The following is a 17,291-nucleotide window of genomic DNA, read 5'->3' as shown; positions in this document are numbered from 1 at the left end:
ACTCTGAACCAACCCTGGCAGTGCCGAGAACCGCCATCCCGGGGGGGAGGGGCTCAAGCGGCCACGCCCATGCCAGGACCTGGGAACGGGGCATGGGCAGGATAGCCACAGGGAGTGGCGGGCGTTCGCCCTACCGCTGCAGCCCACCGTAGTACACTCGCCGTGGCAGATGCCCAGCGTGCAAGGCAAACCCAGAAAAGGCTATCCATGGAACTGAGACACATTAAAAAGCTCTTTTGGTAAGATTTTCAAAAATCGAATATGACAAATAGTTGCCATAGAAACAGATGCCCATTCTAATGTTGGTTTCTATGTACTTTCAACAGCTTTAGTCCTAATAATACTGAACTCTTCAAATGTGCATTGAAGTTTCAATATAATACTGTCTAATATTTAAGGATTTTAGTTTTATTTAACAATTTTCTTCTGTATAAATCTCACAAAAAATTTCCAGGCTGTTTTTACCCTCCAAAGAAAAAAGAAGCATTGAGGTATTTACTTTCCTCTTCCAAAAATTCTACAATTTTAGTTAAATCACAAAACTAAACTCATTTATGATTACAGAAAAGTTAAAAACTAGACATGACATGGTGATAACAGAAACTTCTAAATTAACAAAAATAGTTTGCCTTGCAGCCCTGAGGTCATGTCGTTATACCTTTCCTGAAGAAAACATATTATTTGAAGTGCATAATCATCCCAAAAACATGTTTAATCAGAATTGCTGTCAATTTCAAAACTCTTAACAAAAGGAAAAAGTTCATTATTTACACTACTGCCATTAAGCGATGTTCTTAAGTATACTAATGATAATACAATAGCTGTATGAGTAACTTAATTCCTTCCAACCTCAAGAAACAACTTTCAGTGTCCTTAGATAACAAAATTATTCACTTTTGTTATCTCTATTCTGTACTACAAACTATCTATATTTATAGAAACAAACAACCCAACTAATTTTACACTATATTTTTAGTATTGTGATTTTACAAAGTGATTCTACAAATACAACTGAATAATGTTATTAACATTCTATCTACCCATCAAATAATAAGAAAAAATCACAACTAAACAAAGAGGCCTTCAAAAGAAAAATCAAAAAACTCCACATATAAACCTTAAACCATCTATGAGACCCTTGGAAGACAAAGATGTGTCAATTTTAATTATATACCAAGATGTAACCTGTAAAACCTAACTGAAACAAAGAAATGTTTCTTTTGATAGTTTTAAATTGGTTTGTTTGTGACAAAAAGGTAAATGGTACTTTCAAAAGAGTTGTATATATGTGTATAGTTATAGTTATTCACAAGTTGTTTATAATATCATTAGGTATTTTGGTAAGGATAGATAACAAAGCCAGCTGTTCTATGAGTTATTACTGAAAGACTTAATTTAAGGATATGACAGGGAAGCCTGCCCAGTCTAGGTATCAGCTCTGGCCAAGCTGTGTCCTTCACTGGCAGGGAAAGTTATCAAACCCAGGTGTTTCTGTGCTAAAGATGAAAGCAAGTCACTTTGACTAGCTGATTTGGCTTTAAAGAAGCTGGACCACTTTCCTCTGAGATAGACATGGGAGCCTTATCCGGAGAAGGCTCTTTAAGTCCTCATTTTGAAAAGAAGGCTCCTTGGCAGACCCTGGGTGATAGCAAAGCATATAAGCAGTTCTAAGTTTCACCTTGTTAATTTAATTCAAAAGTGTATGTTTTGTTCCTATTATAAATGTTAAATAAAGGGGGAGAAGTGCGGAGTGGATGTATACCCCTCCCAAAAAGTCTTGGGTGCTCTCATGTTCTTCAGTCAATTCACAACATAACCTAGCAAGCCAACAGCTTGTTGGAAGCAGATTATCAATGGTAAGACAATCTGCCCATCACCCTACTTAAACTCCAAGACTCAAACATTTGAAAGACATCAGTGATAGAAATATGCATGTTTTTAATTTAAATGGTTTTGAGTTGAATTGTTTATTGTTTGTAGTGTTAATTGTAACTTTGTAACTTCTAAGCATTAAGCCTGTGACATGCTAGCCTGAAGGGTTGTGATGTTGGTGGTTTTGCCTGACAGCTTCTGGATGTAAGTGTTGCAGCTCTGGTGATACATGGGACACATTGCTGGCTAGGGGAGCTAAGTTTGTCAAATTGAGTGGAAAGTCTCATTCAATTTAGATTCATGCTGTCTTTGTCATCTTGTCTGCAAGGCGCCTGCAAGAAGGATAACAAAGAACACTTTGAATTTTTAATAAAACAAGAAGGAGGAATTGTCACAGTGTACAGCTGGTCTGTAGCTGAACAGATAAATCTGGCCATAATAAGAAAGCAAATTTGGCTCTCCTAGTTTGATAAACAAGTCCCTGAGTGAGTGATGATAGGATGGATTTGAACATGTACAAGGGACCACAGCCAATCCCATTTGATCCTAAGTGCAGATATCTCACTGGTCAAGGAGCTGGGCGGTGTTAAAACCCAGACCAATCAACTGTCTAAGCCCAGGGAATTCAAACCCGCTATATAAGAAAGTTCTGAACCATAAAACAGGCTGTCTCATGATCATTGGACTTGAGTTGTGAATCTGTCTCCAACACGACTACACGTAACAGGGAAAAAGGGTTTTTGCACTGGAGTTAGTGGAGCTCATTGACAGAGCTTTAACTAGACTGAAATGGGGAAAGGGACAAAACCAGGCTGCCCAGAGATGATCAGTAGGATGGCACACTCTGCTGGTTTTGCATTAATTGACATTTGGTGAGGAGGGAAGAAACCACCCACAGAGATGATTTTTCTAGGAGGGGCTGCTTAGAGCTTCCTCTGTGCCTAGCAAAAACCAATAGCTGTCTAGCTCTGAGAATTGACAACCTATTAAACCATTTAGAAGCTGGGTCTGCCTCTGTGAAATTCACATTTTAAAGACAGGCAAGCCCTAGAAATCTCTCTCTTGCTTCTGGCCTTGAAGAGGTAACTAGGTGTCAGTCAGGCCAGACCCCAACAGTAGCCAAATGGGGGATGGGAGGCTGCGGGGCCCCGGCCGAGGCTGGGCTGGTCTACAGCTGCTAACATCTTGTCGACAATAAGCCTTGCCCCATTGCTTGCCCAGGCTGAGAAAGAGAATGAAGAGATAGATGCCTTAGTATTAGGCTAAAAGTTCTTTTGGTAAGGCCACGGAGATAGACTATACTATAATAAAGTAGAATATCCCCTTTAATTCATGAGAAAGTATGAGGGGATAGAGTGTTCAAACTGTAGATGTGAGCAAAGGCATCCATGAAGCAAAGTAAATGTTGAAGTAGCTGTGATCCCATGAGAAGTTTAAACAGAGAAAGAGAGTGATGAAGATGCTTTGCCCCCAGGGAAAGAAGAAGACCTCTATTCCCAGAGATGAAGATGATTGCAGAGATAGATGAAGAGAAACTGAGACATAAACTTTGAAGAATTTAAGATTTTAGAGAAGCTGCGGCCTTAATTAAAAATAAGCCTTGCTAAATCTAATTAAAATAAATAGATGGGCCTTGCTAAAATTAAAGGTAGATAGAGAGGCTTTGCTAAAATTAGAGGTTAATCATTGACTAATAACTAATTGTCTGTCAACTTTATGCTTGTTTAGCTGGGCTTATAAGGAGAAGCAAAGAATCTGGTAAGGAACTTCAAGAACATAAGACAATTGCAAATCAGAAACCCATTGAAGACATGAAACTAGGACCCCAGCCAAGGGTCCATTTGTCACTTTGCATTGAAAAGGTACAAAGGTTAGAACGAGGAAGAGCCATATCCCTTCCTCCCTTTTGTGACCCCTACTCATAATAGGACCACCGACCCATTTCAAGGAACAGACTATGTATGCTTAATTACTTTTTTCCTAATTAGCATAGGAAGCAGAGAGTGGGTGGTAACTGGGTTATGAATATGCATTTGTATTCAATATTTTTGTAAATAAAAAGCCTGTATTTACCTGTATTTGGGGCTGTGTGTATTAAGGGGAGGCCCAGCACTGGCCCAGAGCTGCTAATAAACATACCACTCTGTGACCCCAAAACGGTTAAAGACTCTTTGTCTGTCTCAGTTGGATATTGATACTAGATCATATCCATATTTTGGTAAATCAAAACAGCTCATCCTTAAAATAGTACCCCATAAGTTGACATGGCCCATTAACTCAGCTGTGGAAAGACTGTGAAAATGGGAAGAACTTCACAATTGCAAATTTTCCAGGCAACTGCTATTCATAGAAATTAAAAAGCCATGAAAGAACTGTTTCTTGTAGAAAAGTCTCCATGGCACGGTGAGAGAAAACTCCTCTCCCTGCAAGAACTGATGAAAAGACTATTGTAGAAGTGGTAACTGATTAAAAATCCTAAGTTTTGTCTCTACATTGTCAGTTAAGAAAGAAGTCAGGTGGGGGAGAAGTGTTCTGAAAGTTTTATTCTGATTCTTAATGAAGTTTGCTTTATCCCTTTTAAATTTAAGCTTGCTTTACCTTCCTCCTAATTCATATCTCACAGCAAGAAATAAATAAATAATTCTAGTAAGTGCATTGATGATTTTAGCCAGTGCTAAACCCATTACATTATTTAGTGCATTAGCTGAAAAACTCAAATTAGCGAATCTAAACTGCTACACACACCCAAATCTGAGGACTGAGTGCCAGTGAGATTCTTCAATCTGCCACAAAAGGTATCGGCTACAATGAACCACACTTGAAATGTTTCTGTACCAATGCACACAGCATGAGGAACAAGCAAGAGGAGCTCAAAGCCGTGACCCAGTTCCTGAGGTGTGGCATCATTGTGTCCTAGTTTTGGCCAGGACAGGGGTAATTTTTTACAGTAGCTGGCAGGGGGGCATGGCCAGACTAATGTTATTTGATACCATCTCACCTCACTTGTGAAAGCCTCATTTGTGAGGAGAGTAGGGACTCGTCCTCTCTTTTCCAGTGGCAGGTAAAATGGTCCAGTATTGTTTGACTTTCTGTGTAAATAATTTCTTTGTCTTATACCTTTTGTTATTAATATTGTTGGTATTACTGTTTCCTTTTCTCATTGCTGTTTCCAGTAAATTATTCTTATCTCGACCTGTGATTTTCACCTTTTTGTGCCTCCAATTCTCAACTCCATCCCTGAAGTGGGAAGGGGAAGGTGAAAGTGGGGGGAGTGAGTGGCATCTACCTTGGAAGAGTCTTGGTGGAGGCACTGAATTGGAGAGTACTATTCCTAAACCACACCACAGTGGCATAAAGCGAAACCTGGTGGGATGAGTCCTGTGACTGGAGTGCCATGTTGGATGGTTACAGGCTCTTCAGGGGGCATAGGCAGGGCAGGCAAGGTGGGAGGTGGCACTATGCAATGGACAGGTGAATGTAGGGAGCTTGCAGTTGGCAATGGCATGGTTGGAACCTCTGGGTAAGGATTAAGGGACAAATAATGTGGATATTATCAAGGGAGTCTACTATAGCCCACACAACCAGGACAATGACACCAATCATAGAATGTTAAGGGGTTGGAATGGACATTACAAATCACTTAGTTTCAACCCCCCCTGCCATGGGCAGGAACACCTACTAGGCCAGGTTGCTCAAGGCCTTATCCAGCCTGGCTTTGAACACTGCCAGGGTTGGGACATCCACAGCCTCCCTGGGCAACCTGTTCCAGTGTCTCACCACCCTCACAGTAAAAAATTTCTTTTAAATATCTAATCTGAATTTCCCCTTTCAAAATGTATCCATCGCTCCTTGTCCAATCATTACAGTTCCTGACGAAGAGTCCCTCTTTGGCTTCCCTGTAGGACCCCTTCAGATACTGGAAGGTTGCTATGAGGTCTCCACACAACTTTCTCCAGGTTTAACAGCCCAAACCTTTTCAGCCTGTCTCCATAGGCGAGGTGCTTGAGTCCTCTTATCAACTTAGTGGCCTCCTCTGGACTTGTTCCAAAAGATCTATGTCCTTATGTTGGGGACAAGAGAACTGTATGAAAGGGGGGTGTCTCACAAGAGCAGAGTAGAAGGGGAGAGTCTCCTCCTTCAAACTGCAGGTCATGCTCCTTTGAATGCAGCCCAGGATACCATTGGTTTTCTGGGCTGCGAGCACACATTGCCAGCTCGTGCTGAGTTTTTTATCAACCATCACTCCCAAATCCTCTGCAGGGCTGCTCTCAATCACTTTGCCCAACATGTAGATGTGTCTGGAATTGCCACAATCCAGGTGTAAGACCTTGAACTTGGCCTTGTTGAACTTCATGAGGTTTGCACAGAGTTTGCACAGACCCACCTCTCAAGCCTGTCCAGGTCCCTCTGGATGCCATCCCTTCCCTCCAGTGTGTCGACCATACCATACACCTTGGTGTCATCAGCAAATTTGCTGAGGGTAGTCTCAATCCCACTGTCCATGTCACCAACAAAGATGTTGAACAGTATAAGCCCCAGTACTGACTCCTGAGGGACACCACTCATCACTGGTCTCCATGTGGACAATGAGATGTTGACCACAACTCCTTGCGTGTAGCCATCCAGACAGTTCTTTATCCACTGAGTGGTCTGTCTATCAAATCCATGTCTCTCCAATTTGGAGACAAGGATGTCATACAGGACAGTGTCAAATGCTTTGCATAAGTCCAAGTAGATGATGTCAGTTGCTGTGCCCCATTCACCAATGCTGTAGCATTACTTTGGGAGTTAATGAAAAACACCTCAAGGACAACAGTCACGGGTCACAGCCACCATGGCTTCATGAAGGGAAAGTCCTGCTTGTCAAACTTAGTTTCCTCTTATGACAAGATAATCCACCCAGTTAACCAAGAGAAGTCTGTTCAGGATTTCAGTAAAGTTGTTGATATTCTCTCACAGTATCTTTCTGGGCAAAATGTCCAGCACATAGCTGGATAAACACATCATGCAATGGGTGAGCAACTGGCTCATGGGTCAGGCACAAAGTTATAGTAAATGGAGTTACATGAGGCTGCCAAACAGTGACTAGTAGGGTTCTTCAGGGCTTTGTCATAGGATCATTTTTCTTCAACATCTTGATAAATTACTTGGATGCAGGATTTGAAGGGATACTAAGTAAGATTGTTGATGACACTAAACTGGGAGGACCTACAGACTCCCTTGAGGGCAGAGAGGCTCTGCAGAGAGACCTTGACTGTCGCCCTAAAAATTAAGCCTTCTGAAAATGTTTTCATAGTTTTAGTTACTTTCCCATGAAAGTCATGTAAACATAAGTTGTTTATCACATTCCTTCTAAGAAACGTCTTTTGATAGACGTTTCGCATGACCAGTGTGCTTGGGAAGGTGGTAACTTAATTATCCAATCCCTGGTCATTGTCGAGAATCTATAAATACTGGAGTCAGAGAATAAAGTCACAGGTTTTTGTTCTGACACTGAGAGTGGTTGTGTGAATCATTTTGTGTCCTTTAGCGACACTTGACAAATGAGAGGGCTGGGCAATCACCAACTATATGGAGTTTAACAAAGAAAAGTGCCAGATTCTGCACCTGGGATGGAGCAACCCTACATGTACAGACAAACAGGAGAACAAGAGGCTGGAGAGCAGTGCTGCAAAAAGGGACCTGGGGGTCCTGGTTGATGGGTACTTGGATTTGAGTCAGCAGTGCCCTGGCAGCCAGGAGGGCCAACCATGTCCTGAGATGCATCAGGCACAGCATTGTCAGCCAGGCAAGGGCGGGGATTGTTCCGCTCTGCTCTGCACTGGTGTAGTCTCACCTTGAATCCTGTGTGCAGTTTTGGGCACTACAATATAAGAAAGATATAAAGCTGAGATAGCCCAAAGGATGGCAACAAAGATGGTAAAGGGTCTAGAGGGGAAGACATAGAAGGAGTGGCTGAGGTCACTTGGCTTGTTCAGCCTGGAGGAGACTGAGGGTAGACCTCATTGTAGTCTACAGTTTCCTCATGAGGGGAAGAGGAGGGGCAGACACTGATCTCTTCTCTAGTGACCAGTGACAGGACCCAAGGGAATGGCATGAAGCTGCGTCAGGGGAGGTTTAGGTTGGATATTTGGAAAAGGTTCTTCACTCAGAGGGTGGGTGGTTGGGCTCCCCAGGGAAGTGGTCATAGCACCAAGCCTGCCAGAGTTCAAGATGTGTTTGGACAATGCTCTCAGGCACATGGTATGATTCTTGGTGTGTCCTGTGCAGGGCCAGGAGTTGGACTTGATGATCCTGATGAGTCCCTTCCAACTCAGGATATTCTATTGTTCTGTGATTAACATAACATTCTTTATTCAGTGACAAGCTAATATAGTATGTGGTTATGAATGTATTTATCTTCTCATTGCTAAAATGTCTTAACAAACTTGCTTTCCTGTTCTAGGGAAATATCCCTGCCTTAGACCACATCAGTCATCTACTAATTCATAAGTCATAAGGGAGCCTGTTACTTTAGTATGATGGCTTGAGGATTATAATAATAATTTTGTTTATTAAACCTAAACAGGCACTTTTTTACACTTACATTTCAAACCATATCTTGATACACTACTGTGTATAGGGAAAGGTAGATGTTCCAACATATCTGAAAAATTTTAGTCTAGTGAATTAATTATGTTTCATATAATGTAAACAGGGAGGAAGACTTATTATACAGCTCTGTTTAGCAAGGAAGATTTGTGTGCTTACCTCTAATTATGGGACTGCAGCCACAGTGCATAAGGTTAAACTCCATAGTAAGCTGCAAGGCGCTCTTTTAAGGGAAGAGGAAACTGGTCAGAGAAACGCCTCCAGTTCTCATCCCCAACTTGATTTTTAAATCCATGAAGAATCTATAAATGAGAGGAGGGAGGGAAATCAAGATAATCATTAAACAGTAGATACACAATCATTATTTACTAGCAGCATATGCAGTAAGCCATAAACTGCTGGATTCTGCATCTGTCCATTTGAATTTTTCAGTTTAATATTTAAATGTTACTAAGAGAAAAAGGAAGTCTAGGAAACTTCCTAGCCTGGTTCAGCCTTTGGACTAGTATTCATTGCTTGTCCTCCATGTGAGTGGCAATGAAGTCACAAAGCATAGTTCAAGGGTGATCAAAAGAGACTTTAAGCCCTTGGGATGGTTGGTGAGGGAAGCAGGAGCACAGGTTATTCTTTCCTCTGTTCTTCTAGGTGCAGGCAGTGACATTGAAAAAAACAGATGGACCCAGTCTACTAATGCATGGCTCTGTGACTGGTGTTACTGCCAAAATTTTGGTTTCTTTGATAATGGGATGGCCTACATGGCACCGGGCTTGCTGGATTCAGATGAGATTCATCTTTCTCAAAGGAGGAAGAGGGTCTTGGGTCAAGAGCTAGTGGGGCTTATTGACAGGGCTTTAAACTAGATATGATGGGGGAGGGGGACATAATCAGGTTTAATAGTGATAAGGTGTGGGATGGCATGCCATCTCACTCATAGCAGATTAGATGCTGGAGCCAGCAAGAGATGCCCCGAGCCTGAAGAAGGATCAAAGGTCAGCAGGAGAGAACTTGAAGGGCAGCACAAAGGAATTCCAGCCACTCCAGACAAAGTCAGCTTCATCCAGGGCCCAACATAAAGGCCTCTATGCCAATGCATGCAGCATGGGGAACAAACAGGAGGAGAAAGACTATATTCTTATTGGCATCACAGAGATGTGGTGGGATGATTCCTATGACTGGAGTGCTGTAATGAAAGGATACAGGCTCTTTAGGAAGGATAGGCCAGGGGAGATGAGGGTGTGTTGCCCTCTATGTCAATGACCATCTAGAGTGCATGGAGCTCTGCCTGGGGATGGATGAGGAGTTGACTGAGAGCTTGTGAGTCAGGATTAAAGGGAGGGCAAGAACAGATGTCATTATAGTGGGGGTCTGCTACAGACCACTCAAACAGGAAGACTGAGTTGATGAGATTTCTGCAGACAGATAGGAGTGGCCTCACATTCACAAGCCCTTGTCCTCATGGGAAACTTCAACCACCCTGACATCTGTTGGAGGGACAACACAGCAGGGCACAGTCAATCCATAAGGTTCCTGGAATGTGCTGATGACAACTTCCTTCTCCAAGTGAAAGAGGAGTCCATGAGGAGAGGTGCTATGCTGGACCTTGTTCTCACCAACAAGGAAGGGCTGGTGGGGAATGTGAAGCTCAAGGGCAGCCTTGGCTGCAGTGACCATGGAATGGTAGAGTTCAAGACCCTTGAGGCCGCAAGGAGGGCGCACAAGCAGCTCACTGCCCTGGATTTCAGGAGAGCTGACTTTGGCCTCTTCAGGGGTCTGCTTGGTAGAGTGCTGTGGGATAGAGCCCTGGAGGGAAGAGGGGCCCAAGATAGCTGGATGATATTCAAGAATTGTCTCCTCCAGACTCAAGAGCAGTGCATTCCAACAAAGAGGAAATCAGGGAAGAACACCTGTGAAGATGAACAAGGAGCTCCTAGACAAACTTAAACAGGTAGCTTACAGAGGGTGGAAGCAGGGAAAGGTAGCCTGGGAGGAATACAGAGAGATTGTACAGTCAGGGATCAGGTTAGGATAGGTAAAGCCCTGACAGAATTAAAGCTGGCCAAGGACATCAAGAATAACAAAAAAAGCTTATTTAGGTGCATCAGAGATAAAGAAAAAAACAGGGAAAATGTAGGTCCCCTCAGGAAGGATATAGGAGACCTGGTTACCCAGGACATGGAGAAGGCTGAGGTACTCAATGACTTTTTTGCCTCAGTCTTCACCAACAAGCATTCCAGATACACTGTTCAAGTTGCAGAAGATGAAAGCAGGGATTGAGACTGGGTTCAAAACCATTTAGGGTACCTGAAGGTGCACAAGTCCATGGAACCTGACGAGATACATCCACTGGTCCTGAGGGAACTGGCCAAGGAAGTGGCTAAGCCACTATTTATCATATTTAAAAAGTCATGGGAGTCCAGCAAAGTTTCCTCTGACTGGAAAAGGGGACACATAAACCCCATTTTTAAAAAGGAAAATAAGGAAGTCCCAGGGAACTACAGGCCAGTCAGTCTCACCTCAGTGCCAGGCAGGGTCATGGAGCAGATCCTCCCAGAAACTATGCTAAGGCACATGAAAAATAAGGTGGTGATTGCTGACAGCCACCATGGCTTCACCAAAGGCAAAACAAGCCTGAAAAATTTGGTCGCCTTATATGATGAGGTTACAGTAGTGGTGGATGAGGGAAGAGCAACTGACAATCTACCTGGACTTGTGCAAAGCATTTGACACTGTCCCACATGACATCTTGGGCTCTAAACTGAAGAGACGTAGATTTGATGGGTGGACCACTCAGTGGATAAGGAATTGGCTGGATGGTCACACTCAAAGTGTGGTCAGCAGCTCAATGTCCAAGTGGAGACCAGTGACAAGTGGTGTCCTCAGGGGTCAGTGTTGGGACCAGCATTGTTTTAACATCTGTGTCAGTGACATGGACAGTGGGATTGAGTGCACCCTCATCAAGTTTGCCAATGACACTGAGCTGTATGGTGGGGTAGACACAGTGGATGGAAGGGACCTGGAGAGGCTTGAGAGGTGGGTCTGTGTGAACCTCATGAAATTCAACAAGTCCAAGTCCCATTGCCCATGGGAATCACATGAGGTTTAATAAGAACAAGCGCTGGTGCTGCACCTGGGTCAGGTCAAGCTCTGGTATCAACACAGGCTCAGGGATGAACAGACTCAGAGCAGCCCTGCCAGGAAGGACTTAGGTGTGCTGTTGGATGAGAGGCTGGACATGAGCTGGCAATGTGTGCTTGCAGCACAGAAAGCCAATTGCATTCTGGGCTACATCAAGAGGTGTGACCAGCAGGTCAAGGGAAGGGATTCTGCTCCTCTGCTCTGGTGAGATCCCACCTGGAATATTGCATCCAGCAACTTCCCAGCACAGGAAGGACATGGACCTGTTGGAGCGAGTCCAGGGGAGGCCATCAAGATGATAAGCGGGACGGAGCACCTCTCCTACAAAGACATGCTGAGAGAGCTGGGGTTGTTCAGCCTGGAAAAGAGAAGGCTTTGGGGTGACCTAATTGCAGCCTTCCGGTACATGAAGAAAGATGGAAAGGGACTTTATACAAGTTGTGTTTGTGGACAAAAAGCTTGACATGACTCAGCAATATGCACTTGCAGCCCAGATACCAACTGTATCCTGGGCTGCATCCAAATCAGTGTGGCCAGCAGGTGTAGAAAGGGGATTCTCCCCTTCTACTCTGCTCTCCTGAGACCCCACTTGAGTATTGCATGCAGCTCTGGGGTCCCCAACACAAGAAAGATGTTTACCTGTTGGAGCGAGTCCAGAGGAAGCCACTAAGCTGATCAGAGGGCTGGAACCCCTCTTCTATGAAGACAGGCTGAGAGAGTTGGGGTTATTCAGCCTGGAGAACTGAAGGCCCCAAGGAGACCTTAGAGCACCTTCCAGTACCTAAAGGAGGTTTATAAGAGAGCTGGAGAGGAACTTTTCACAAGGGCATGGAGTGATAGGACAAGGGGGAATGACTTCAAATTGAAAGAGGGCAGGTTTAGATTAGATGCTGTGAAGGTGGTGAGACACTGAAACAGGTTGCCCAGAGAGGTTGAGGACTCCCTATCCCTGGAGGTGCTCAAGGCCAGGTTGGATGGAGCATTGAGCAACCTGGTCTAGTGAAAGGTATTTCTGCCCGTGGCAGTGGGTTGGAATGAGATGATCTTAAAGGTCCCTTCCAACCCAAACCTTTGTACAATTCTATGATTCTAATGTCTTTCTTAAAGGAAAAAACCCCAACATTTCAGTTAAGGGACATATACAATATAGCTACACACACAGATTAGCATAAAATATATAAATATATATTCTATATAAATATACATATGTATGTGTATGTAGTTTTAATGAAAATGGTCATAACCTAGAGTTAGGCTAAACATTTTGTCAATTGACACAGTTTATATGTTAAGAATACCAAATTCACTTTTTTTTTTTTTTAAACCTGTAATATGTTCTGGGAGGAAAGTTGAGCCAGAACCACCACCAGCATTTGACAGAATGAATGCCTGTCAATTTCTTGCAAAAAAACAAAAGTATCCTGTGAGAGCTGTGTTTTTTCCATGGAACCTGTAGAAAACTGTTGCTAAAAAGGAAGCTATTAAAATTTTTTGTGTTTTGAAAGAACATGGATCCACAGCATAAGAGGGGGGAAAAAAATAATCAAATTGACAGGTTTCAGTCTGGACCCTCCAATGTAATAAATTAACTGAAAGCTACAAAATTGAATGACACTTTGAAAAAGGTCTTAGTATTTTAGCTCCTCTTAATAGAAAATAATGCAGAGTCTCTAAAGTTTTGGTTTGTTTTTCTTTTTTAAACTCAATGGTACTCAATTGTGGAACAGTCTATCATGAAAACATCCTCACAAAAAAGGCAATGTCAAACCCTCAACACAACTTTCTCAAGCAGAGCTGTTCTTAAACAGCATGTAGCAATAATATTACAGTGTCACAAGTTAATTTACTGCTTTTCTCTCTGAAAGAGACCTTCCACAGACAGATTCACCTCTCTTTCCTAACCCAGAGTCTGATTTGACAGCTGCCAAGAAACTACCAAAAAAAATCTAATAATGTTCAGGTACAACAAAAGGAGCACTTTTAAAAAATTATCTTACAGGACAATTTTAGCAGTTGAGCTTCAGTTACAGTATTTGGCTATCTTGCTTTTATAAAATGTGATACAATTAGGGTATATATCAGATCTCAACACTGGTAGCTCATGCACCTTTGCTCTTGGAAGGAGTATTTTCTCTCTTAGCTCTAGTGCTCCAAAACCAACAAACCAACCAACTCACCTCCCCAAAACCCAAACACTATCCACTATCAAGAGAAAAACCTCAGGGGACTAAAACATTTTTTTCTCATTATTTCTAAAAGGCATAATTATTGTTGGAAAATATATAACTGGACTACAATAATCACGTATTCAACTAACATAAAATCTCATTCCAATGAGGAAGTAATCTAAAAAATTTGTATGCCATCACTTGAAGAAAGCTTTGTCTCTGTCCTTGCTTGGCAAAAACCACAAAAAATACACTTTAAAAAGCAAGGATGTCCTTATGCCAAGTGACCAAGAAACACTGTCTACTCTGAATGCATTAGATCCCATGTGGATATCCTGGAAAGAATCTGAAAAAGAGGAGCATAGCTTATTGAAGCAAGTATTGAATGCTGAAGGACCAGGACAGAAACATGTACTGAAACTGCTTTGGACAACCATCACAGACAGCATCCTGGACTTTCTTTTAAGCTTGTATTTCTTGTTTCCTTATGCTGATGCTAGAACACTCACAGCCATGCATTTCTTGGCCCTGATATTCCTTTGAAGCTTCTCAGATATTTGGTCTCCTAACTAGGAAAGTAAGATTTTTGTCTTTGATACTCAAGATGGGATTCCAATGTTCTAGTCTGTTCTGATGCACACACTTGGCATTGCTTGAAGAGGAAGTGCCAATATTGGCCCACAATCCAAGTATGCGCTTAGAAATATGTTCCATTTTAAGAGGACCATTAACTTTTGACATACATCCTTCCTAAAACTGGAGATTTCACTTTACAACATACAAGGAAAGCCACACTACTGAACAATAACTGCATCTGTGCATGAAATTGAAATAAGTTTATTTTGTTCTGGTTTTTAACTGAAGACACTAGTGCATAAACACAATATATTACTTTCTGTCTCTGTGTGTGTTTTGTTTATTTTACACAAGGTAAACAGTCCTTTTACCTAAATTCTATTGACACTTTGTCTAGGGATGCATTCTTGGCTATCTCTGTACATAAGTTTCTTGAAGACTTGCTTATCCAAGAGGAATTCTGAGGAGGGTTAAGCAGTCCCAAAAACTTATTTTCAGCTGGAGCAAGATAAACAGATCAGGATACTACTGGAAGATTTTTCCATTTTCAATTTTCTATATATTTCTAAAAAAAAAAAAATATTCTTCTTGGGGGGGATGGGTCTTAAACCACACAGATCTCATTTTCTAGAAAAGAAAAAAAAAGCAGGAAAAAAGTTTTCTATGTTGTATAAAAACCCCTGTTCTTCCAAATGCAACCAAAACATAGTAGGCTGGACATTATAAAAATATAGGTTAAAAAAAAATCAGATTTTAATGATGTTTTGTTTTAAAGTTTGTGACTGCAAGAAAGCCTTCACAGCCACAAATACAGTAAGTGCTAATAATGGAAATAGAAAACAAGGAAAAAAAGGATCAAAAAATAACCGCAGTTCAGATATACTGTCATACTAGAAACATTACCTTACAGAACATGTCTCGGAGATCATCTTTTGGGTTAATCCACGATGCAACAGCATCACAAAAAAAAATAAAGTCCTATAGGATTAAACAATCACATAGGTTAGGAACCTCACATTTATAGGTCTGAAAACAATGCCCAATGTTTGTTCTATGAACGATGCAGGGTATCTGATCCTAATTCACACCTGCTTTTAGTTTTGTGCCTTTATTTTCCAGTTATTTCAGACAATGGTAAGCTATTGTATGTTTAAGTATATGGAAATAGAAATAGCTGAGTGTAGGAATACCTTTGTTTAATAGGATTTTTTTATTAAATTGAACCACAGCTAAAAACACCCCAAACCAACAAACACCTCCTCCCCTCCAACACCACACTTGTCTAACTAATTCTTTCAGTACATATTAGAAGTTTGAGAACCAATCATCTTAATAACAATCAACAAACTCAGGATCACACTTGCAACTTACTCTCATGTATTTTCAGTTGGGAAAAAAGCTGTTTTTTTTTTTTAAGCAGAGCCAGAAGTTGTTTCTGGGATACACAGAATGTGTACGTGTTCAAAACTAAAGCTACTCCAAAATCACAATTTTGCATTACCTCCTACTATACCATTAAAACATCAGTCTTAATGATTAAGTTGATAATGCACGTTTTTGGATAGGAACTGAGGATAACAACTACATAGGAGGAGAGCTGGGATAATGAAGAGAGTCCTTAATTGCTCCCTTCATTTAAGCTGTGTGAAAGAACAAACAGACAGTAGAAGAGGGGAATGCTAAGTACAAGATAGGGGATAAGTGAAATGAACTGAAAAATTCAAAACAAGATAGAGGTTCAATTCTTGCTTCCATACAGAGGAGAGGGAAATTCACCTTTATTTTCCTCTTAAAAAATATTACCTTCATACAGCTTTACCTCGGAGCTGCACAGACTAAAGAGCAAATAATATTCTATTCCTGAGATGTACAATTTATTTTAAAGGGATGCATCTTCCTTGTCATATTGACTATTTAAGCAATATATCCAAAGTTGAAAGAGAATCTTCCCTGCCCAAGTTTTAAGAATGAAGGGGTGGTTACTGTTTTTGTTCTATTTATTTTTTTAAAAGCCTAGATTGTATCTGAAAAATAGGTTTCAGTATGTCAGGTTTTGCCTTGTATTTACATACATATCATCAACATAGAAAAGACTGATAGAAGTATCAAAATACAGTTAATCAAAGTTCATTATTGACATATTCCTTGTAAGTAAAAGACAAAAAATTAATTTAACCATGCTGTCTTTTCCTTTCCATAAGTGATAATTATTGAAGCAGAAATCCTGAAGTATCATGATATGTATAATTTGAAATATAGACATTTTGGTCTTGATGCCTAAAAAGAAGTTACAGCACATACTACTGGGAATCGACATCAAGCTAAATTTTTTCATACTCCATATACAGCTTTCACTAAATTTCACATGAGCAAAGAAAAAAGAAGTTAAGATATATTTATGTATCTTACTTGGACTACTCCACTGGGGTTGACTGAGATCATGGTACATATCCCACGGAACGCTGAATCCTTTTCCTCATTGTCTCTTATGTTTCGCAGAGAAGTGCACCTAGTAAGTTGGAGAGCAAAACTTAACTAATTCTATTACTTTTTAATTCAATTAAGTTAGGACAAGATGACAGCATTTGATGGAATAAGTCACACTGATAAGATTATCTGAAACACTATTTTTAACACTTAGAAAGATACTTGTTGCACACAGTATTTACTAGTATGTTCCCATTAGGTATCATCTACAGAATCTTGCTTTCCTGTTGCACTATATGCAGTTAGAAAGTGTGACCTGTATTCCATTAAATACAAAAGAAACACATATATAAAATAATTACAGAAAACATCATTATTAGAAGCAGAACATATAATACTATTGCAATATGAATTGTCAGATATCACTTAAAGAACAATTATTTAACCTTTACAGCAGCAAGCAAGCTATTTTATACATAACAAGTATAGAAATATATTCCTTACAGCAATTCAAGCCTCAGA

The 17,291-nt window shown here is 41.0% G+C and overlaps 2 protein-coding genes across 3 annotated transcripts in view; one reads left to right on the top strand and one right to left on the bottom strand.

Annotated features, from left to right (window-relative positions):
• Positions 1–17,291, bottom strand: part of LOC131591632 (transportin-1-like) — a 171,627-nt gene that overhangs the window by 6,594 nt on the left and 147,742 nt on the right. For both annotated transcript variants that reach the window (XM_058862531.1, XM_058862532.1), the window contains 3 exons: positions 16,752–16,851; positions 15,246–15,320; positions 8,623–8,765 (listed from right to left, as the gene is read on the bottom strand). In XM_058862531.1, the coding sequence (XP_058718514.1) occupies positions 8,658–8,765; positions 15,246–15,320; positions 16,752–16,851 (283 nt within the window). In that variant the 3' untranslated portion in view covers positions 8,623–8,657. The remainder of the gene's footprint in view (positions 1–8,622; positions 8,766–15,245; positions 15,321–16,751; positions 16,852–17,291) is intronic.
• Positions 1–17,291, top strand: part of LOC131591643 (keratinocyte proline-rich protein-like) — a 223,730-nt gene that overhangs the window by 150,665 nt on the left and 55,774 nt on the right. The gene's annotated exons all lie outside the window — the stretch shown is intronic.

The sequence above is a fragment of the Poecile atricapillus genome, chromosome W, assembly GCF_030490865.1.
Source record: "Poecile atricapillus isolate bPoeAtr1 chromosome W, bPoeAtr1.hap1, whole genome shotgun sequence".
Lineage (NCBI taxonomy): Eukaryota > Metazoa > Chordata > Aves > Passeriformes > Paridae > Poecile > Poecile atricapillus.
The sequence above is the reverse complement of the archived record's forward strand: the minus strand, read 5'-3'. Positions and strand labels throughout refer to the sequence as shown.